The sequence below is a fragment of the Hemitrygon akajei genome, chromosome 20, assembly GCF_048418815.1.
Source record: "Hemitrygon akajei chromosome 20, sHemAka1.3, whole genome shotgun sequence".
Classification (NCBI taxonomy): Eukaryota; Metazoa; Chordata; class Chondrichthyes; order Myliobatiformes; family Dasyatidae; genus Hemitrygon; species Hemitrygon akajei.
This window is the reverse complement of record NC_133143.1, coordinates 71581640-71605367: the sequence shown is the minus strand read 5'-3', so window position 1 is coordinate 71605367 and position 23728 is coordinate 71581640. Positions and strand designations below refer to the sequence as shown.

The window sequence follows — 23728 nt, the reverse complement described above, 5'->3', positions numbered from 1 at the left end:
CAGGTAAGTCATCCCCCACAACAGTATCCAAATCGGTATACTTGTTGAGGGGAATGGCCACAGGGGAGCCCTGCTCTGCCTGCCCTTTCCCTTTCCCTCACCTGACGGTAACTCAATTACCTGTGTGCTGCTCCTTTGGTGTACCTACCTCCCTGAAACTATCTATAATCTCCTCATTCTCCTGAATGATCCAGAGGTCATCCAGCTCCTGCTCTAGTTCCCTAACGCGGTCTGTTATGAGCTGCAGCTGGATGCACTTCTTGCAGGTATCATTGTCAGGGATACCAGAGGTCTCCCTGACTTCCCACATCCTGCAAGAGGAGCATTCCAACATCCTGCCTGCCATTCTCTGTACTCTAAACTAACAAAACAAAACTTACCGGATCCTACCCTCGCCTGTTCACGCCGAAGACTGTTGAGCCAAAGCCATTCCACTCTGACTCAGTCCACTCCAATGATGGCCACTACAACGATAGCCGCTTTGCTAGATGAAACTGCTTTTCTAGTGCTCTAGCTGACTGGCTGTCTTCAGCTAGTCCGCTCCCAATTGGTTGGCCGTTTAAAAAAAAACTGAAAAAGCCCGTGAATCCTCTCCTTCTCTTTCTATCTTTATCAATCTTTTTATTAAGTTTCAAATATATAAACACAATGATAGTGATACAAAAAGATTGGGATTACATTAATAACGGTTAACGTATACAGAAACAGACTCCAAGTAACATGTGTAATTTAAGCCTCCCAATCTCTTAGTAACTAAAAATGAGAAAGATTCAAAGAAAAAAGATCTTTTACAAGAAAAAAATCCCTCTAAACTAACAAAAAAATACAAAACTAAACAAAAGCTGGGCTGCCTTATTTCATCGGTTAAAATCGTTATTTTGTGGCGACCCAATTACTAGCGCACACACTCAAACCGGCTGACAATTAGCCAGCGTGCAGGCACAAAGGCTAGTTCCACAACAAAGGGAGAAAGCCTGAGGGGGTTTCAGTATGTGCCAGTCGAGGCATCCGGCGGGGGAGAGAGGCTTTAAAGCAAGGCTGTGAAGTTGGAATAAACTTTATCTTTGACTGCAGTTTACCGACTCCATGTCGTTATTTTAGCGCTGCGTGTAGCACACCGCTACAATTGGTGACCCCGACGGTCCAAACGTTTTTGGACCGGAGATGAACGACGCCGCATCTGTTCATGCGGTTTCCTTGAAACTGCCAAGCTTCTGGACGCTACAACCTCACCTATGGTTTCAGCAAGCAGAAGCCCAATTCCACGTTCGGCAGATAACCTCAGAGGACACCCGTTACTACTATGTGGTGAGCTCCCTCGACCAGGACACAGCGGCCCAGGTCGTGGAGTTCGTACAGTCTCCCCCGGCGGACGGCAAGTACACGGACTTCAAAGCCCTGCTCATAAGGACTTTCGGGCTCTCCCGCCGTGAGTGAACTGCCCATTTACTGCACCTGGATGGCTTGGGAGACAGGCCTCCATCAGCTTTAATGAATGAGATGTTGTCTCTGGCTGACGGACACACACCCTGCCTCATGTTTGAGCAGGCATTCCTGGAGCAGCTGCCTGAGGACATACGCCTGCTGCTGTCCGATGCGGATTTCAGCGACCCCTGGAAGGTAGCAGCCCGGGTGGACTTGCTGTGGAATGCCAAGAAGGGGAGTGGGGCGTCCATCTCACTGATCACCCGGCCACGCTCCCAGCAGCAAACCAGTCCAGGCCCGGCCGCAGAGCCCGCTAAACCCAGAGGCCAGGGTGTGGAGCCCAACGAGCAATGGTGTTTCTACCACCAGCGGTGGGGCGCAGAAGCCCGCCATTGTCACCCGCCCTGCCAGTTCCCGGGAAACGCCAGGACCAGCCGTCGCTGATGGCTACGGTGGCTGGCCATCGGGATAGCCTCCTGTATGTGTGGGACAGCAGGTCGGGACGCCGGTTTTTGGTCGACACCAGTGCCGAGATCAGTGTCTTACCTCCGACGAGTTACGACACCCGCAGCAGGGCACCGGGTCCCCCCTGCGGGCCGCGAACAGCAGCACAATAAGGACCTATGGCACCCGTCCGGTGCAGCTACGGTTTGGCTCCAGCCAGTTCACGTGGGACTTCACACTGTCCGCTGTAGCCCAACCGCTTCTGGGTACGGATTTCTTGCGGGCTCACAGCCTACTGGTCGACCTGCCCAGGAAGAGACTGGTTCACGCCGAGACCTTTCAGATGTTCTCCCTGGGTGCAGCCCAGTTGCCAGCCCCTCATCTCGGCTCCATCACGCTGTCCGACAACGACTTCACCAGGGTCCTGGCGGATTTCCCATCGGTTCTGGCACCGCAGTTCGCGACAGCCATGCCCCGACACGGCATACAGCACCACATCCCGACCCAGGGACCACCCCTCCACGCCCGTGCTCGGCGGCTTCCCCCGGACAAGCTCCGACTGGCGAAGGAGGAGTTCAAGAGGATGGAGGAATTGGGGATCATCCAGCGGTCCGACAGCCCATGGGCCTCCCCCCTGCACATGGTGCCCAAAGCGACAGGGGGCTGGAGACCATGCGGCGACTACCGCAGGCTGAACGAGGCTACAACACCGGACCGCTACCCTGTGCTGCACATTCAGGACTTTGCAGCAAACCTGCATGGCGCACGGATCTTCTCCAAGGTAGACCTCATCCGCGGATACCATCAAATCCCGATGCATCCGGACGACGTCCCCAAAACGGCTCTCATCACCCCGTTCGGCCTTTTTGAGTTCCTCCGCATGCCGTTCGGCCTGAAGAATGCCGCACAGATGTTCCAGCGGTTGATGGACACGGTGGGACGCGACCTGGACTTCGCATTCATCTATTTGGACGACATCCTCATAGCCAGCAGCAGCCGTCAGGAGCATCTGTCCCACCTCCGACAACTCTATGCCCGGCTGAGTGACTACGGTCTAACAATCAACCTGGCCAAATGCCAGTTCGGGCTCAACACCATTGACTTCCTGGGCCACAGGATTACCACAGACGGGGCAACCCCTCTGCCCGCTAAGGTAGATGCGGTCCGCCATTTCCCCCGACCCACCACGATCAAAGGCCTTCAGGAATTCATAGGTATGGTCAATTTCTACCACCGCTTCCTCCCTTCAGCTGCCCGGATCATGCGCCCCCTGTTCGCCTTGCTGTCCGGTCTGGGCAAAGACATTACCTGGGACGAGGTGTCCGCCGCCGCTTTCATTCAAACGAAGGATGCCTTGGCGAACGCCGCGATGCTAGTGCACCCCAGAATGGACGTCCCTACCGCCCTCACAGAGGACGCATCTAATACGGCAGTCGGTGGGGTACTGCAGCAGCTCATCGCGGGCCGCTGGCAACCCCTGGCGTTTTTCAGCAAACACCTGCGGCCACCCGAGCTCAAATACAGTGCTTTCGACCGGGAACTGTTGGTGCTATACCTGGCAATCCGGCATTTCAGGTACTTCTTAGAAGATAGGCCCTTCACCGCGTTCACGGACCACAAACCGCTTACCTTTACATTCACAAAGGTGTCCGATCCCTGGTCGTCCCGCCAGCAGCGCCATCTGTCCTACATCTCTGATTACACGACAGACATCTGGCACGTCTTGGGTAAGGACAATGTTGTGGCGGATGCGCTCTCTCGCCCTAACATTCACGCCCTTTCCCAAGGGATAGACTTTGAGGCGCTGGCAGAGGCACAGTTGGCAGATGAGGAGATCCCGAGTTACAGAACCGCAGTCTCTGGTTTGCAGCTCCAGGACCTCCCCGTAGGCCCAGGTGAGAGGACCCTACTCTGTGACGTCGCCACCGGCCAGCCCCGTCCCGTCGTCCCGTCACCTTGGTGACGACGTGTTTTCGACTCTATTCATAACTTGGCGCACCCCTCCATCCGCACTACCGTCCGGATGGTCTCCAGCAGGTTTGTTTGGCACGGACTCCGCAAGCAGGTCTGTGAATGGGCCAGAACGTGCATGCACTGCCAGACGGCCAAGGTGCAGCGACACACCAAGGCCCTGCAGCAGCAGTTCCACCCCACCCACCGGTGTTTCGACCACATTCATGTGGATATCGTGGGCCCCCTGCCAGTGTTGCGTGGACCGGTTCACAAGATGGCCAGAGGCGGTCCTGCTCACCGACACCACCTCTGAATCCTGCGCCCGGGCACTGATCGCCACCTGGGTGTCCCGCTTTGGTGTACCTTCCCACATTACCTCTGACAGAGGCGCCCAGTTCACCTCCAGCCTGTGGTCAGTGATGGCCAGCCTGTTGGGGACTCAGCTGCACCACACCACTGCCTACCACCCACAGTCGAACGGACTGGTGGAGCATTTCCACCGTCACCTGAAGTCGGCTCTCATGGCCTGCCTGCGAGGAGCTAACTGGGTGGACGAGCTTCCCTGGGTCCTACTCGGCGTCCGCACGGCGCCCAAAGATGATCTGCACGCTTCGTCGGCCGAGTTGGTGTACGGCGCACCCCTGGTTGTTCCCAGGGAGTTCATACCAGCCCCAAGGGGGCGAGAGGAAGAACCCGCAGCAGTCCTGGGCAGACTACGCGAGAGGCTCGGTGCCCTGGCCCCCATACCCACTTCACAGCATGGGCAGCACCCGACCTGCGTACCCAAAGACCTGCAGAACTGTAAGTTTGTGTTTGTACGACGTGGCGGGCATCGGCCACTGCTGCAACGGCCCTATGAGGGGCCGTTTACGGTGATCAGAAACAACAGGTCCACATTCGTGCTGGACGTTGGGGGGAGAGAGGAGGTTTTCACGGTGGACCGACTCAAACCGGCCCATGTGGACTTGGCACAACCGGTCGAATTTCCGGCACCGCGGCGCAGAGGCCGACCTCCCAAACAGGGTCCGGCCCAGACTGTGGACAATGGGGGGTGTATCGCCGGTTCTGGGGGGGGTTATGTGGCGACCCAATTACTAGCACACTTGAACCAGCTGACAATTAGCCAGCATGCAGGCACAAAGGCTAGGTCCGCAACAAAGGGAGAAAGCCTGAGGGGGTTTCAGTATGTGCCAGTCGAGGCATCCGGCGGGGGAGAGAGGCTTTAAAGCAAGGCTGTGAAGTTGGAATAAACTTTATCTTTGACTGCAGTTTACCGACTCCGTGTCGTTATTTTAGCGCTGCGTGTAGCACACCGCTACAATTTGTCATTAACTCCGCTCCTCTATACACGAACAAAAAGTTATTGAGAAGGATTCGGAAAAGGTCAGCTTACATCATGTGAAAATGTTGAATAAATGGTTTCCAAGTTTCTTCAAATTTAATCGAAGAGTCGATAGTGCCACTCCTAATTTTTTCCAAGTTTAAGCATGTTATAGTTTGGGAAAACCATTGAAATGTAGTAGGGGGATTCGAATCTTTCCATTTAAATAAAATGTATCTTCTGGCTATTAATGTAACAAATGCAATCAAACAGCAAGCTTAAGGGGATAATTGACTAGAGTCCATCACTGGTAATCCAAAAATTGCAGTAATAGGATGAGGTTGTAAATCAATACGCAAAACTGCTGAAATAATATCAAAAGTATCTTTCCAATATATTTCCAAAAGAGGGCAAGACCAGAACATATTCTCTCACGATGGCCACTCGCTAGACGAAACTTCTTTTATAGTGAGGACTCAATCCAAGATATCCTCGACTCTGGCACCTGGCAGTCAGCATACCATCTGGGAATTCCATTCCCTTCCACATAACCTCCTGTCCATTCCCCTAATTAATATATTCTCTTTCACTGCAGTGTACTACTTCTCATCCCTTCCTTTCTGAGTCACAGAGGCAGACTCAGTGCCAGAGAACCAACCACTGTGACTTTCCTCTGTTCATTCATCTCTCTCCTCCTCCCCTCCCAACCTGACAGTATCTAGTGATATACCTGTTGTTGAGGTTATCACCTAGTTTCCTGTTTTCTGCACTTTGAGTGTAGCTACCTCTCTATATGTCCTGTCTATCACCCCTTCATCCTCCTGAATGATTTGGAGTTCACCCAGTTCCACTCCTACTCCTTCATGTGTTTTTTTTTAGGAGCTGCAGCTGGATGCAATTCTCGCAGTTGTAGTGATCAGGGGTACTGCAGGTCTCCCTGCCTTCCCACATCCCACAAGAGGAGCATTTCTCTATTCTGCCTGTCATCACTACTGTCCTAGCTGAGCAAAGGAAAAAACTTGAGCTTTTCTTTCCTTTGCCTCCTCTGAGTGAAACCTCAGAGTTAGAGCCTTAAGATCAGCACTTTGACTATGTCCACTCAGACGTCATCTGTTGGAGGAGGACTCTGCGGTTTGATGTTTAGTGTCCCCAGCTTTGGACTTGTTTCGGAGGACTCTGTGGTTTGACATTTAGTTCTGGGGCTTTGGACTCATTTCAGACTATAAGATATAGGAGCAAGGTGTAATAGAACATTGACCAGCCACCAATACCAACATGGAAAGATTGAGAGGAAGGGATTTCAATCAGGCCCACTGCCCAAGTTTAAGAAAAAAGCAGCAGCAAGTGGGTCTCAGCAGAGCAATAGAGCTCTGACCAGTGACCAGTAGGCATTTGAGATCGATGAACAAGAGCAGATTAAAGGAAGGTGGGGGCAAGCGCAGCAGCCCCTGTTGCAGTGGCTGTCATCTGAGTGACAGTCCGAGTGGTGATCTTGAGGCTTCAGTCAGAGAAACCAAAAAAAAGAAAAGTTCAAGGTCAGTTTTCTTTCCTCCTTCCCATCTTTGTATCTGCTTGGCTAGGACAGTAGAGTTGACAGGCAGAATAGTGAAATGCTCCTCTTGTGGGATGTGAGAAGGCAGGGAGTCCCTGAGAACTTCCGCTGTGAGAAGTGCATCCAGCTGCAACTTCTAACAATCCGTGTTGAGTTGTAGCTGGAACTGGATGAACTCCAGATCATTTGGGAGGCTGAAGGGGTGATAAATAGGACATATGATAGGTAATTACACCCAAGGTGCAGGACATAGGAGACTGGGTGGCAGTCAGGAAGGGGAAAGGGGTTAAGGAGTCAGTGCAGAGGCTATCCCCTCAACAACAGTTTTATCACTGAATACTTTTGGAGGGGAGTGGGCATTGGACTTAGTTGAGGCATTGAGTTTAAAAGTCATGAGGTTATGTTGCAACTTTAGGCCACATCTGGAGAATTATATACAGTTCTGGTCTCCATACTATATGAAAGATGTTGAGGCTTTGGAGAGGGTGCAGAAGTTGCTTACCAGGATGGTGCCTGGTTTAAAGGGCATGTTTTTACTCTGAGTTGTGGATGCCTGGAATATGCTGCCTGGTATAGTGTTAGAGGTAAATACATTGGAGGATTTTAAGAGATGTTTAGATGGACTGGTGATTATAAGGAAGATGAAAGGATATGGACATGGTGTAGGTAGGAGGAATTAGTGTGTTGGTGTTTCTGATTTGCTTTTTAGCTGGTTTGGCATAACATTATGGACCAAATGCCCTGTTGCTGTGCTGTACAGTTCTATGTAAGCTCGCCCACCATATCAAATAGGATGCCAAATGTTTTTTTAAAGACATATAAAGAGTAAAAGAGGCAAGAGTAGATATTGGACTGCTGGAAAATAATGCTGGAGAGGTAGCAATGGGGGACAAGGAAAAGTTAGATGAACTGAATAAATATTTTGCACCTGTCTTCACTGTGGAAGACACTGGCAGTATGTGAGTGTGTTGGGGGCAGAAGAGTGTGAAGTTGCCATTACTAGGAAGAAGGTGCTTGGGAAGCTGAAAAGTCTGAATGTAGATAAGTCACTGGACCAGTTGGACTATACCCCAGGGTTCTAAAAGATGTGACTGCGAAGATTGTGGAGCCATTAGTAATGAGCTTTCAAGAATCATTAGATTCTGGAATGGTTCTGGTGGAATGGAAAATTGCAAATGTCACTCAACTCTTCAAGATGGTAGGGAGGCTGAAGAAAAGAAGTTATAGGCCAGTTAGCCTGACCTCAGTGGCTGGGAAGATGTTGGAGTCTGTTGTTAAGGTGGTGTTTTAGGGTACTTGGAGCACACAATAAAATTGGCCCTAGTCAGCATAGGGAAAATATTGCCTGACAAATCTGTTGGAATTCTTTGAGGAAGTAACAAGTAGGATGGACAAAGGAGAATCGGTTGATGTTGTATACTTGGATTTTCAGAAGGCCTTTGACAAGGTGCCATACATGAGGCTGCTTAACAAACTATGAGCCCATAGTATTACAGAAGAGATTATAGCATGGATAAAGCCGTGGCTGATTAGCAGGAGGCAGAGAGAGAAACATAGAAACATAGAAAATAGGTGCAGGAGTAGGCCATTTGGCCCTTCAAGCCTGCACCACCATTCAGTATGATCATGGCTGATCATCTAACTCAGAACCCTGTACCTGCTTTCTCTCCATACCCCCTTATCCCTTTAGCCACAAGGGCCATATCTAACTTCCTCTTAAATATAGCCAATGAACTGGCCTCAACTGTTTCCTGTGGCAGAGAATTCCACAGATTCACCACTCTCTGTGTGAAGAAGTTTTTCCTCATCTCGGTCCTAAAAGGCTTCCCCTTTATTCTTAAACTGTGACCCCTTGTTCTGGACTTCCCCAACATCGGAAACAATCTTCCTGCATCTAGCTGGTCCAATCCCTTTAGAATTTTATATGTTTCAATAAGATCCCCCCTCAATCTACTAAATTCCAGTGAGTATAAGCCTAGTCGATCCAGTCTTTCTTCATATGAAAGTCCTGCCATCCCAGGAATCAATCTGGTGAACCTTCTTTGTACTCCCTCTATGGCAAGAACATCTTTCCTCAGATTAGGGGATCAAAACTGCACACAATACTCTAGGTGCGGTTTCACCAAGGCCTTGTACAACTGCAGTAGAACCTCCCTGCTCCTGTACTCAAATCCTTTTGCTATGAATGCTAACATACCATTTGCCTTTTTCACCGCCTGCTGTACCTGCATGCCCACCTTCAATGATTGGTGTACAATGACACCCAGGTCTCATTGCACCTCCCCTTTTCCTAATCGGCCACCATTCAGATAATAATCTGTTTTCCTGTTCTTGCAACCAAAGTGGATAACCTCACATTTATCCACATTAAATTGCATCTGCCATGAGTTTGCCCACTCACCCAACCTATCCAAGTCACCCTGCATCCTCATAGCATCCTCCTCACAGCTAACACCGCCGCCCAGCTTCGTGTCATCCGCAAACTTGGAGATTCTGCATTTAATTCCCTCGTCTAAATCATTAATATATATTATAAACAACTGGGGTCCCAGCACTGAGCCTTGCAGTACCCCACTAGTCACTGCCTGCCATTCTGAAAAGGTCCCATTTACTCTCACTCTTTGCTTCCTGTCTGCCAGCCAATTCTCTATCCACATCAATACCATACCCCCAATACCATGTGCTTTAAGTTTGCACACTAATCTCCTGTGTAGGACCTTGTCAAAAGCCTTTTGAAAATCTAGATATACCACATCCACTGGTTCTCCCCTATCCACTCTACTAGTTACATCTTCAAAAAATTCTATAAGTTTCGTCAGACATGATTTTCCTTTCACAAATCCATGCTGACTTTGTCCGATGATTTCACCTCTTTCCAAATGTGCTGTTATCACATCTTTGATAACCGACTCTAGCATTTTCCCCACCACCGATGTCAGACTAACCGGTCTATAATTCCCCAGTTTCTCTCTCCCTCCTTTTTTAAAAAGTGGGGTTACATTAGCCACCCTCCAATCCTCAGGAACTAATCCAGAATCTAAGGAGTTTTGAATGCATCCACTATTTCTTGGGCTACTTCTTTAAGCACTCTGGGATGCAGACCATCTGGCCCTGGGGATTTATCTGCCTTTAATCCCTTCAATTTACCTAACACCACTTCCCTACTAACATGTATTTCCCTCAGTTTCTCCATCTCACTAGACCCTCGGTCCCTTACTATTTCCGGAAGATTATTTATGTCCTCCTTAGTGAAGACAGAACCAAAGTAGCTATTCAATTGGTCTGCCATGTCTTTGTTCCCTATGATCAATTTACCTGTTTCTGACTGTAAAGGACCTACATTTGTCTTGACCAATCTTTTTCTTTTCACGTATCTATAAAAGCTTTTACAGTCAGTTTTTATGCTCCCTGTCAGCTTTCTCTCATAATCTTTTTTCCCTTTCCTAATTAAACCCTTTGTCCTCCTCTGCTGGTCTCTGAGTTTCTCCCAGTCCTCAGTTGTGCCGCTTTTTTTTGCTAATTTATATGTTTCTTCTTTGGACTTGATACTATCCCTAATTTCCCTTGTCAGCCACAGGTGCACTACCTTCCCTGGTTTATTCTTTTGCCAAACTGGGATGAACAATTGTTGTAGTTCATCCATGCGATCTTTAAATGCTTGCCATTGCATATCCACCATCAACCCTTTAAGTATCATTTGCCAGTCTATCTTAGCTAATTCACATCTCATACCTTCAAAGTTACCCTTCTTTAAGTTCAGAACCTTTGTTTCTGAATTAACTATGTCACTCTCCATCTTAATGAAGAATTCCACCATATTATGGTCACTCTTACCCAAGGGGCCTCGCACGACAAGATTGCTAACTAACCCTTCCTCATTGCTCAATACCCAATCTAGAATGGCCTGCTCTCTAGTTGGTTCCTCAACATGTTGGTTCAGAAAACCATCCCACATACATTCCAAGAAATCCTCTTCCTCAGCACCCTTACCAATTTGGTTCACCCAATCTATATGTAGATTGAAATCACCCATTATAACTACTGTTCCTTTATTGCACGCATTTCTAATTTCCTGTTTAATGCCATCCCCAACCTCACTACTACTGAGAGGGAATAAATGAGCCTTTTCTGATTGGCTGCTAGTGACTAGTGATGCATTGCAGGGGTCGGTGTTAGGACCACTTATTTTTACATTATATGTCAATGATTTGGGTGATGGAATTGATGGCTTTGTGGCCAAGTTTGCAGATGATACAGAAACAGGTGGAGACGCAAGGTTAATGTTGAAGCTGGGAGATTGTAGAAGTCCTTGGAGACTTAGGTCCTTAGAGATTAGGAGAAAGGGCAAAGAGGTGGCAAACAGAATGCAGAGTGGGAAAGTGTATAGTCATGCACATTGTTAGAAGGAATAAAAGCATAGACTATTTTCTAAATGGAGAGAAAATTTAAAAATCCAAGATGCAAAGTGACTTGGATGTCCTTGTGCAAAATTCCCTAAAGGTTAAATTTCAGTTTGATTGGTGGTAAGGAAGGCAAATGCAATGTTTGCATTCATTTCGAATAAGACTGAAATATAAAAGCAAGGATAAAATGCTGAGACTTTGTAAAGCACTAGCGAGGCTTCATTTTGGGTATAGTGTGCAGTTTTGAGGCTCCTTAAGAAAAGATGTGCTGAAATTGGAGAGGATTGAGAGGAGTTTCTCAAAAGTGATTTTGGCAATGAAAAGCTTATTGTATGAGATGTGATTGACAGCTCTGGGCAACTTCTCACTGGAATTCCAAAGAATGAGGGATGGCCTCATTGAAACCTGTTGAATGACCTCGATAGAGTGGATGTGGAGAGAATGTTTCCTTTGCTGGGAGAGTCTGATCAGAGGATACAGCCTCAGAATAGAGGGACATCAATTTAGAACAGAGATGTGGGGGAATTTCTTTAACCAGAGAGTAGTGAATCTGTGGAATTCATTGTCACAGGCAGCTGTGAAGGCCAAGTCTTTATGTATATTTAAGGCAGGAGTTGATATGTTCTTGATTAGTCAAGGCATGAAAGGTTATGGAGAGAAAGGGTATGTGAGAGTAAGCGTTCAGCATGGACTGGAAGGGCCAAGATGGCCTGTTTCTGTGCTGTAATTGTTATATGGTTATAAGGCAGGGGATTGGGGTTGTAAAGGAAAATGGATCTCCCATGATGAAATGATGGAGCAGACTTGTTGGGCTTAATTCTGCTCTTAAGTCTTCGGGTCTCAACTGAACTAAGCTAAACACTTCTGGCCCGTTTAATATTTAGATACTTGATATTCTGTGTATTGTTCACTTTTTGCTGTTTGCGTGATTTGTTTTTCTGTGCATTGGATGTTTGATGTTTTCTTTGAGTGGATTCCTTAGTGTTTCTTTGTTTTGTTACTGCCTGTGGGAAGTCGAATCTCAGGGTTGTATGCATACTTTGTACTTTGAAGTATTGAATCTTCGAACACCACAAAATTAAAAATTCTTGCAGTCCATTGATGAGAAGGTCCTTGAGTGGTTGTTGATGGATAAGCAGAGGGACTTGCCCATACAGGATGTTATTGTACTAGAAGGGTAATTAGTGTAAGAATCTGTCATTGACAATTGTCTCCAGATTCTGACACATCTGAGAAGAGATTTCCTTTACTTCAGCTATGGAAAAAGATAATTTCCCTTCAAATTTCCATCTTTGAACATGACACATTTTTTTCCCCTCTGGAATTTGAATCAGAATGTTTTTGTGCTTGTCAGCACCATTCTCTGGATATTCCCCATGAAGGGGTTTTGTTTAGAAATGAAAAGGAGAGTAATTAGTTCTTTCAATCTAATCCCTTCTGTCTATGGTCACTTTCAGTTTGGTTCATTTGGATGCATGAAGATTTGTCTAATGATTTTATTTGCTGGAATGGATCGGCACTTGCCCGCCAAAATTGTCAAAACAGATTCTATTCTGTGCTGCTTGTGTTACAGTTGACAGTGACTTGTGCTCATCTATCCCTATCAGGGTCCAAGCTCAGTTTTCCAAACTGGATGCTGGTTTTGAAATGCTTTTGTGGTGCTGTGGGGCTTCGGGCAGGTGGGGCTCATCAGCATTGGACAGCAGATCACCCAGGGGACGGAAAACTCTGATTTTAATCCTCCACTGTCCTGCAGCCATACCCACCCATGGGAAAGGCTTCGGGAGTAAACCCTGAGGAAGAAATCTGGAGCTCGGGTCCCTAAGGCAGTTTGATGTTGTTTACAACTTCACTCTGGCAACCTCTGTGACGACACTGATGCTAAACTGTATCGACACTTGCCCTTCCCTTGGACTACATCAGTGATGTGGAGAGGGAAACCTGCTGTGTGGGCGACAACCGGTTCTTCAAATCCTCCTGCCCAGGCCTGTACCCTGGAGAGGACACAGTCCACCAGAGGTGCAAACCCATGATCTGCTGGGATCAATGGTTGCCTACTACTACTAGTGGTGCTGTCCCAGGCCTGTACCCTTCGGCCCTCACTTTTTCAGGATTGGTTTCTTGGCAACAGTGATGGTAGGGTGTGAGATATAATGCAGCCTCTGCCTCAGCACCACCTATAACTCAGTTTTCAATCAACAGATCTGTATTAAATCTGACATTTAGCACCACAGTCATGCTAAACAGGAGGACCATTTCTTGCCCGTGCGTAACCCACTGCCGTGAGACTCGGTGATACTGGAGTTGATGTTGAAGGTTCAAATGGTTACTTGCACTCACCCTTCTCAGTATGCCAACATCTCTGGTGGCTCTGTACATCTGGTGAGACAAGGCGCACCCAGGAATTGTGTTGAGGGAGTCAGACACATTACAGGTGTCCCCCGTTTTTGGAATGTTCGCTTTACGACAACTCGCTGTTACGAAAGACCTACATTTGTACCTGTTTTCGCTAACCAAAGAGGATTTTCGCTTTTACGAAAAAAAGACGCCGGCTTTATACATGTGTTTACTCCGAGAAAGACTACAATGACTGTGAAACCTTGTGCGGGCAGTTGTTTGCGCATGCGTGTACGTGCATAGGCGTGTACCTGCACATGTGTGTACGTGCCGATTTTTCTTTTCTCTCCAAATCGATTTTGGCTCACTGTCTTCCTGATTTTGATAAGTGAAAGTACACTGTACATACAATATTTTTACTTTATATAGGGTGTATATTTATCATATCATTCCTGCTTTTACTATATGTTAGTGTTATTTTAGGTTTTATGTGTTATTTGGTTTGATTTGGTAGGTTATTTTTTTTTGGGTCTGGGAACGCTCAAAAGTTTTTCCCATATAAATTAATGGTAATTGCTTCTTCACTTTACGACATTTCGGTTTACAAACGGTTTCATATGAACGCTCTACCTTCAGATTGGGGGGGAAACCTGTACCTGTATGTACACAATGCCAGCCAATGGTATGTCTGTTACATGGCACGTCTGTCCCAATGGCCGCATCAGTCCCCAAGTCTCTACAACATCCCACCTCCCAGAATTCCAACAGCAGTTCCAGTTCCAGCACTCATGATGTCACAGCACCAAGGAGCTGAGAGTCCCAAATCCCTGGCTTAATCTACTTGTAAGCAATTAAATTCAGAGTTGAACAAAGATGATGAACTTGGATCTGCAGCCTCACACCAGGAGCTCAGCAAGCAAGAAATATTCAGCACAGTCACGTAATTTCTGTGACGTGAGAAACAGAGCATCTCTGAACTCCAAGCCCAGTGGCTTGGACTTTGTTACTTTTAAGGTATTTTTGCGTTTGTAAGAACAGTTTGGAGATGGGGGAGTTAGGGGTCATGTTAGTGTTTCAAGACAGGGATGTGGGGGAATTGGAGGACAGGCTGGATTTTAAGACTCTGCTCTGCATTTGAAGGCCAGCGATGTGGACGTGATTGAATCACATCATCAGAGAGTCTGGGAGGAATGGGGTTGTTACACTGTTGCTTGTTGCGTTATGTGTTCTGAGCATTATGGGTAGGTTATGTTGACCCCAGAATGTGGCAGACGACACATTTCACTATGTCTTGATGTAATGGTGACAAGTAAATCTGAATCTTTTGTCTTGTATCTTAACAAAACCACTTTTTGCAGGTTACTGAGCTGTGATCAGTGGCGAGTGTTTGCTGTAATTGAGTGTCATGCGGTAATTGGTGGAAATTTTAATTACAATCATTAGGGTGAAGTACACGACCTCATCGACAAGCGTAACGAGATGCGTAACAAACTTTATGCCGCAGCTCAGGATTTCACCTCAGAAGTTGATATGGTGCCCATCAGAGATCGTGTCAACGTTCTGAAGGTCAGAATTTCAGATATTTTCAATAATAACATTATTTTAGTGCTAAGTTTTCAGTTCTGTGTGGGCTAAAAGTCAAAACTTACATTATTGGAAATGGTCATTGTTACTGCAATCAGTCTCATTGGCCTTGGTCTGTGAACATATAAATGGGAAAATATCTGTGTGCAGACAGCATTACACATCTGTTTTATGTAATACAGTAGATCAGCTTCACAGTGCAAGATGAGATAATTTATTTCCTTGTTTTCTTATTTTCCTCACATGGTTTGACCCGCAGAAGTGAAATGAGATAATCCCATCACCTAAAGCAGCACTGGGTTAGATTGTCACAGTGGCGAGCCATTCGTGTCCCTCCAGCTGCTAATGAGAATAGCCTTCTTGAAGTCTCCTTGTGAGGAGCTGATTGTGTCTTTCAGTGGGAATGCGATGACTTCTCTTAGTGAAAATGGTACAAGTTCCAATTCCCACTGAATTCTCCAGGTCCAGTTCACTCTGATAATGTGACATATTTCTTCAGGTTGATGTGACTGGGTCCCTTTGGGATGTGAGCAGATGGAAAAGGAACTTTGATCAGAATCAGGTTTATTATCAGAAGTGTCATGAAATTTGTTGCTTTGTAGCAACAGTATAGTGTAATACGTAAATTACTGTAAGGTACATAGAACATAGAAATCTACAGCACAAGATACAATAAGAAATATTAAAGAATATCCCCCTGTGGCCTTCTCTATATTAGTGATGTCAGATGTAAATTGGAGGGCTGCTTCATCGAGCGCCTCTGCACCATCTGCCACAAGTGAGATTTCCTGGTGGCCAAACATTTTAATTCTCCAGCATTTTGTGTGTGTAACTTTGAGTGACAAAATGTACTGTTTTAGAGAGCTAAACCACTGAATTGGTGAGGCACTACCATTCTAATGAGATCTGTTGAAGGTTCTCTGCCCAAAATGTTGACTATTTAGACCACATAATGTAAGAGCAGAATTGGGCCATTCAACCCATCGAATCTGTTTCACCTTTTTATCATGGCTGGTTTACTATCCCTCTCAGCCCCATTCTCCAGCCTTCTCCCCAAAACCTTTGACACCCAGCTAATCAAGAACCTTTCGACCTCTGCTTTAAATATATTTAATGAGTTGACCTCCATAGCCGTCTATGGCAATGAATTCCACAGATTCACCACCCTCTGGCTGAAGAAATTCCTCCTCATCTGTGCTCCAAATGGATGTCCCTCTATTCTGAGGCTGTGTCCTCTGGTCCTAGACTTGCTCACTATAGGAAACATCCTCTCCATGTCCAATCTATCTAGCCTTTCAATATTTGCTGGGTTTCAGTGAGAAACTCCAGTATGTACAGGCCTAAAGCCATCAGAAGCTCCTCAATGTTAACCCTTTCATTCCCAATCATCCTTGTAAACCTCCTCTGGATCTTCTCCAATGTCAGCAGATCTCTTCTTGGATAAGGGGAAAAATTTAAGGTTAAATGCTTACTTTCTGATAGTGGTTATATATCATATGGTTATATATTTTCCAAAGTAGTCTGTTCTTTTGAGTAAAAATGTTGGTGTGAAATTGATGACTGTAGTGTAATAACTCCTGTTTATCTATCACTAGCATTTAACTTGCACTTTGAGCTCTGTCTATAGCCCGTATGAGAGCACGCACAGCTCGGACACAACGTTTGATCAGTTTATTGAGTGGAGAGACAGTATGTTGCAGGAGTCCAACAACACAAGGGATAGAACAGCCAAATCCTTGCAGGTGCTCTCGGAGTGGTTTGATAACACTGCAAAGGTAAGTATGTGGTTCATGTTCTCAGCTGCAACAATTTACTGCTCTGCTTTACATTTAATTTCTTTCTAATTTGTAAATCATTGTAAGTACAAGCATTGTTCAACTGATTCTTGGGTTGTAGATTTGTGTTTGTTTATTGATTAACTGAGATTTTGCACAGAATGGGCCCTTCTGGCCCTTTGAGCCACACCATTCAGCAACCCCTGATTTAATTCTGGCCTAATCATGGAATAAATTACAATTTGCCATCTGGTACCTCTTTGGACTATGGGAAGAAATCAGAGTGCCTGGAGGAATCCCACGCCATCATGGACAGAACTGTATTGTGCTACCCTATCTGGAGCTTTGTAAACTTACAGAATGCTACAGCATAGAAACAGGCCCTTTGGCTTATCTAGTCTCTGCTGAACTGTTATTATGCCTCGTCCCATTGGCCATACGCCTCCCATCCATGCACCTACCAAATTTCGCTTAAATGTTGCAATCAAACCCGCATCCACCACTTCCACTGGCAGCTTGTTCCACATTTGCATTTCCCTCTGAGTGAAGAAGTTCCCCTTAAACATTTTACCTTTCAACCTTAACCCATGACCTCTAGTTCTAGTCTCATTCAACCTCAGTGGAAAAAGCCTGCTTGCATTTACCCTATCTATACCCAAGTTCAGAGAACGGTGTTTTGATTTGAGTTACAATGATGTGGGAAAACGTTTAGTTCATGTGGGGGATAAGCAGAAGCCAAGTTGCAGGACACTGCTTCTGGCAAAACCTCTTAACTGTTGAAGCATTGGTGGGTGAGGAGAAGTAGATGTTCAAAGCCTCTCTTAGTTGCAGAATCTGGATAGAACATTAAATTAGAAAGCATTTTACCTGAACAGTCGCATTATATGGAGGGCTGCTTGGCTTGGCGAGTTCTTGCAGCACATTTTACGCTGCTCATGACTTGACAATAACTCCTTTTCTGTACAAACCATGATAAAGTGTGATGGCTGATCACGACATCCCTACCTATTGAGAGCCAACCTGAAGGTAGTTTATACTTGTAACAAAGAATATACCTATGATTATGTAATGTTGGCAGAGCAGATTCAATAGGCCAAACAGCCTAATTATGCTCCTATCTTATGGTCTAATATAGCACATATTTACTTTACATCTCGTTCCACCGTAATCACGGTCATCTCACCATGTGAGCGGTCTCGTTCTTGACTTGTTTTTTTTTTGGTTCTGCTCTGTCAGTGTGCCTGTTCTATACTATCTACAAGTGTGAGCCTGTATTCTGTCCCCTGTCCTGCTGCCTCTCCCCTGAATTCTACACTCATTTCTCTGCTCTTCATCTGTTGCATCTTACTTCTGATATTGGCAATGCGGGTGACCACTGATGTTTATGTCTCCAGCTTGTAGATTGAGTCATAAGCATGTGAACATTTTAAATGAAAAATATCATTGTAACAAAAAGAAGTGAACACCAGTTACATTGTTGGAGAGTCTTGACCGGGGTTCCCAATCTTTTTTTATGCCGTGGATGAGTACCGTTGAGCAAAGAGTCTGTTGGCCCTAGAATGGGAACTCCTGGAGAGATGTGACACCGATTTTCCTCATAACTGAAATTCATTTTCCAAATACAAAGTATATAAAGTACTAGTAATCTGGAATGAAAACAGGAAACTAGAAATATATAATGAAAACAGGAAATTTTGGCAGTGTTTGAAGAGAGGAAGAACAATTCATGTTTCAGATTGATGGTTCTTTTCTCTCTCTTTTTTTTAAATTATTCTCTCTCTGTCAGTGGTACCTGTCCTGCTGAGAGTCTTCAGCATTTTGTTTTAACATTAGTAAGTAAATTTATTATTGTTTCATGTACTGAGATGCAGTGAAAATCTTGTCTTGGATGCTCTCCATACACAACAAATCATTACACACTGCATTGAGCTAGAACAAGGTAAAACCATAACAGTGCTGAATAATAGAGAAAAAGTGCAGTGTAAATTGACAGAGGTGCAAAGTTGTAACAAGATAGAGTGCTAGGAGAAGAGTATATCTTATCATACTCGGGGATCATTCAATAGACTTAGATAATTAGAAATTAAATACAGCAGATTCCAGTTAATTGGACCACCATTTATTGGGCACTAATCGAGAAAATAGCTGGGGTTGCCTATGTGTATTTGGGCCACTCTGCCACTTAATTGGGGCTGGAGACTGTTCCTGAACAGTTTTAACTGGTGTCTGTTTGCGTATTTGTGTGGCCGTTAAAGAGTGGACATTTTTTAAATAGCGTCAGTTGTGTGTGTGTGTGTTCAGAAAGCAGCCATTTTTGGCAGTGATGATTGGCAAGAAATAAGCAGTAAGAATTCCAAATTGTTCTGCTCACTGCGGTTTCAGGTATTCAGGCTTGGAAATGCCAGTGTAATGCCCTGGTTTACATCTTTACTGTTATGCTGTAGGTATTTAATTTAGCAGTCCTGTTAGAGCATCTGTTCTGTTTTCAGCCTGTTTGGGTTATTGTTGAAGATGAGGAATGTGTGCCATCCAATTAGGATTGTGGAACTGGGGGGTGGAGGTTTTTCTGGTGAGGGACACTAAGGTTGGTCTTGGAACTTTTGTTTGGCGGGAGATGAAGAGAGAAGATGCTGGGGAGGACTGGTCGTAGGATACAACCCAGCAGGAGACCCGTTTGTTTGAGATGGGTTACGAGCGACGTTCGGAAGGTGGTGTGTGCTTTCACGCAGACCAATGGCCCAGTGCATGAGTGACAGGGAAGTTCAAGATGAGCCCCAACTTGTGCACATCGACTGTTTAATTATAATGGGCCCTTTTGTCCCCCCTTTGCTTTACTAACCCTTTAAGTAAGTTTCATAAATATTCCTTTAATCATATGTAGTGTGCCATCCACAGAAACCGGCGTTTGGGGTGTGAGAGTCATCTCAAGCTGACAGGTTTAGGGGCACTGGAGTGTGTCTTACCAAGACTTGTGCAGCCAAGGAAACCAGCAGTGTTTCACCAGAAATGGCCGGAGATAAAAGAAATGATTTCACTACATCAAGTTAGGGAATACGAAGAATTTGCAGCTATCGAATTACTTTGAAGGTAACATCTTGATTGTTATGATTAAAATGAGGAATTGGAGGATGCAATTGTCAACAGCATTGTCTGAGGGCAGCCCGTTATCTACACTGGGTGTCTGTGTTGATTTTGTTCATTTACAGTCAAAAGGATGCAACAAGGATGAATTCCTCCATTGATAACTATTAGGAACTAATATGGTTGTGTAGTACTGCAGTAGTATTGGCATTATGGGGCCAAAAATGTACTGGACCTGATTAACTGGAATCCACAGTATATAATTTTGACAGTATTTTTTGTACAAGGCTTGGATAACTTATATCCATATAAAAGCACAGATATTAGAATCGTAGCAATTTCAGTGAATGCAGTAAGACAGACAAGCAGGAATAGGCTATTCTGCCCATCAGGTGTCCATAGTGCTATCTCTGTGCTGTGGGTGATTTGTGTCTTTACTTCTGTTTGCTGAAGTTTCACTCATTAGTTTGTGTTTTCAGTGTGCCCTGAAGCTACAAACAAGTTTTGTTGTCTTTAGTTTTTTGAGCTGGAATCTGGAGATTCCTGGTCCTCGGAGGAAGACAGTAAAAGTGTCAAGATTTTGCTGGATGAAGCGGAACATGATGTAGACAAAGAAATTGAAATGTCTATCGCAGTAAGTTCATGACTTGTTACTATTTGCAAAATGTACTGTATTTTTTGGTATTGATGTACAAAAATCAAATAGACTGATCTTACTGAGCTGGCTTTTCTGTAAGACATAGGAGCAGAATTAAGCCCATTGAGTATGCTCTGTCATTCCATCGTGACAGATTTATTATCCCTCTCAACCTCATCCTTTTTAGAACATAGAAATCTACAGCACAATGTTGTTCTTGCTCAAAACTGTCTAGAATTTCCCTAGCACATAGTCCTCTAATTTTCTAAGTTCCATGTACCTATCTAAGAGTCTCTTAATAGACCCTATTATATCCACCTCCACCATCACCAGCAGTGCATTCCACACATCTACCACTCTCTGTGTGGAAAATCTTACCGACATCCCCTCTGTGCCAGCTTCCAAGCACCTTTAAAACTATGCCCCCTCATGTTAGCCATTTCAGCCCTGGGAAAAAGCCTCAGGCTTTTTGAACCCCATCTGCCAGTTCTCAGCCCAGTTTTACATCCTATCAATGTTGCAATGTAATCTCTGACAACGCTTCAGACTATCCACAACACCCCCAACCTTTGTGTCATCAGTAAACTTACTAACCCATCCTTCTGCTTCCTCATCCAGGTTAGTTATGAAAATCACAAAGAGGAGGGGTCCCAGAACAGATCCCTGCAGAGCACCACTGGTCACCATCCTCCCTGCAGAATATGATCCATCTACAACTGTCCTTTGCCTTCTGTGGGCAAGCTAGTTCTGGATCCACAAAGCAAGGTCCATTTGGATCCCATGTCTCCTTACTTTCTCAATAAACCTTGCTTGGGGTACCTTATCAAATGCCTTGCTGAAATCCATATACACTACATTTACTGCTCTACCTTCATCAATATGTTTTGTTAAATCCTCAGAGAATTCAATCAGGCTCGTAAGGCACAACCTGCCCTTGACAAAGTCATGCTGACTATCCCTAATCAGATTATGCCTCTCCAAATGCTCATAAATCCTGCCTCTCAGGATCTCCTCCAGCAACTTGCCCACCACTGAATTAAGACACATTGGTCTATAATTTCCTGGGTTATCTCTACTCCTTTCCTTAACAAGGGAACAACATTTCCAACCCTCCAATCCTCTGATACTTCTGTCCATATCAATGATGCAAAGATCATCGCCAGAGGCTCAGCAATCTTCTCCCTTGTTTCCCACACTAGACCGGGTATATCTCATCCAGTCCCAGTGACTTACCTAACTTAATGCTTTTCAAAAGCTCCAGCACATCCTCTTTCTTAAAGTCTATATGCTCAAGCATTTCAGTCTGCTGTAAGTCATCCCCACAATTGCCAAAGTCGTTTTCCTTGGTGAATACTGAAGCAAAGTATTCATTAAGCACCTTCGCTACCTTCTCCGACTCCATGCACATGTTTCCACTCTCGCTCCTGATTGGTCCTATTCTCACATGGCTCATCCCCTTCCTCTTCATATTTGAAGAATGCCTTGGGGTTTTCCTTAATCCTTCTCAAGGACCCTTCTAGCTCTCCTAGTTTCATTCTTAAGCTCCTTCCTGGCAACCTTGTAATTTTCTAGAACTCTATTAATACCCAGTTTCTTGAACCTTTCATAAGGTTTTCTTTTCTTATCTAGATTTTCTACATCCTTTGTACACTGTGGTTCTTTTACCCTACCATCCTTTCCCTGCCTCAATGGAATATGCCTATGCAGAACACCGTGCAAATGTTCCCTGAACATTTGCCACATTTGTGGTGTACGTTTTCCCAAGAACATCTACTGTCAATTTATGTTCCTAAGTTTCTGCCTAACAGCATCATATTTCCCCGTACCCAAATTAAATGCTTTTGCAAATTATCTGCTCCTATTCCTCTCCAGCACTATGGTAATGGAGATAGAGTTGTGATCAGTACCTTCAAAATGCTCTCCCTCTGAGGGATCTGATACTTGATCAGTTTCACTTCCCAATACCAGATCAAGTACAGCCTCTCCTCTAGTTGGCTTATTTACATATTGCGTCAGGAAACCTTCCTGAACACACCTAACAAATTCCACCCCATCTAAACCCCTTGCTCTAAGGAGATGCCAGTCAGTATTAGTAAAGTTAAAATCACCCATCACAACAACCCTATCATAGAACATAGAAAACCTACAGCACAATACAGGCCCTTCGGCCCACAAAGTTGTGCCGAACATGTCCCTACCTTAGAAATTACAAGGTTTACCCATAGCCCTCTATTTTTCTAAGCTCCATGTACCTATCTAGAAGTCTCTTAAAAGACCCTATCGTATCTGCCTCCACCACCGTTGCTGGCAGCCCATTCCATGTTCTCACCACTGAGTAAAAAAAAACTTACCCCTGACATCTACTCTGTATCTACTCCCCAGCACCTTAAGCCTGTGTCCTCTTGTGGCAACCATTTCAGCACTGGGGGAAAAAGCCTCTGACTATCCACATGATCAATGCCTTTCATCATCTTATACACCTCTATCAGGTCACCTCTCCTCCGTCACTCCAAGGAGAAAAGGCCGAGTTCACTCAACCTGTTCTCATAAAGCATGCTCCCCAATCCAGGCAATATCCTTGTCAATCTCCTCTGCACCCTTTCTATGGCTTCCACATCCTTTCTGTAGTGAGGCGACCAGAACTGAGCACAGTACTCCAGGTGGGGTCTGACCAGGGTCCTATATAACTGCAACATTACCTTTTGGCTCCTAAATTCAATTCCACGATTGATGATGGCCAATGCACCATATGCCGCCTTAACCACAGAGTCAACCTGCGCAGCTGCTTTGAGCATCCTATGGACTCGGACCCCAAGATCCCTCTGATTCTCCACACTACCAAGAGTCTTACCATTACTACTATGTTCTGCCATCATATTTGACCTACCAAAATAAACCACTTCACACTTATCTGGGTTGAACTCCATCCACCACTTCTCAGCCCAGTTTTGCATCCTATCAATGCTCTGCTGTAACCTCTGACAGCCCTCCACAGTATCCACAACACCCCCAACCTTTGTGTCATGAGCAAATTTATTAAATCATCCCTCCACTTCCTCATCCAGGTCATTTATAAAAAAAAACACGAAGAGTAAGGGTCCTAGAACAGATCCCTGAGGCACTCCACTGGCTGACCTCCATGCAGAATATGACCCGTCTGCAACCACTCTTTGCCTACTGAGGGCAAGCCAGTTCTGGATCCACAAAGCAATGTCC

At 45.4% G+C, this 23728-nt stretch overlaps 1 protein-coding gene across 4 annotated transcripts in view; it reads left to right on the top strand.

Annotated features, from left to right (window-relative positions):
- The window catches only part of stk31 (serine/threonine kinase 31), a 152405-nt gene that overhangs the window by 66293 nt on the left and 62384 nt on the right, over positions 1-23728 (top strand). For all 4 annotated transcript variants that reach the window (XM_073024606.1, XM_073024607.1, XM_073024608.1 and 1 more), the window contains exons 11-13: positions 14879-15001; positions 16615-16794; positions 20393-20509. In XM_073024606.1, the coding sequence (XP_072880707.1) occupies positions 14879-15001; positions 16615-16794; positions 20393-20509 (420 nt within the window). The remainder of the gene's footprint in view (positions 1-14878; positions 15002-16614; positions 16795-20392; positions 20510-23728) is intronic.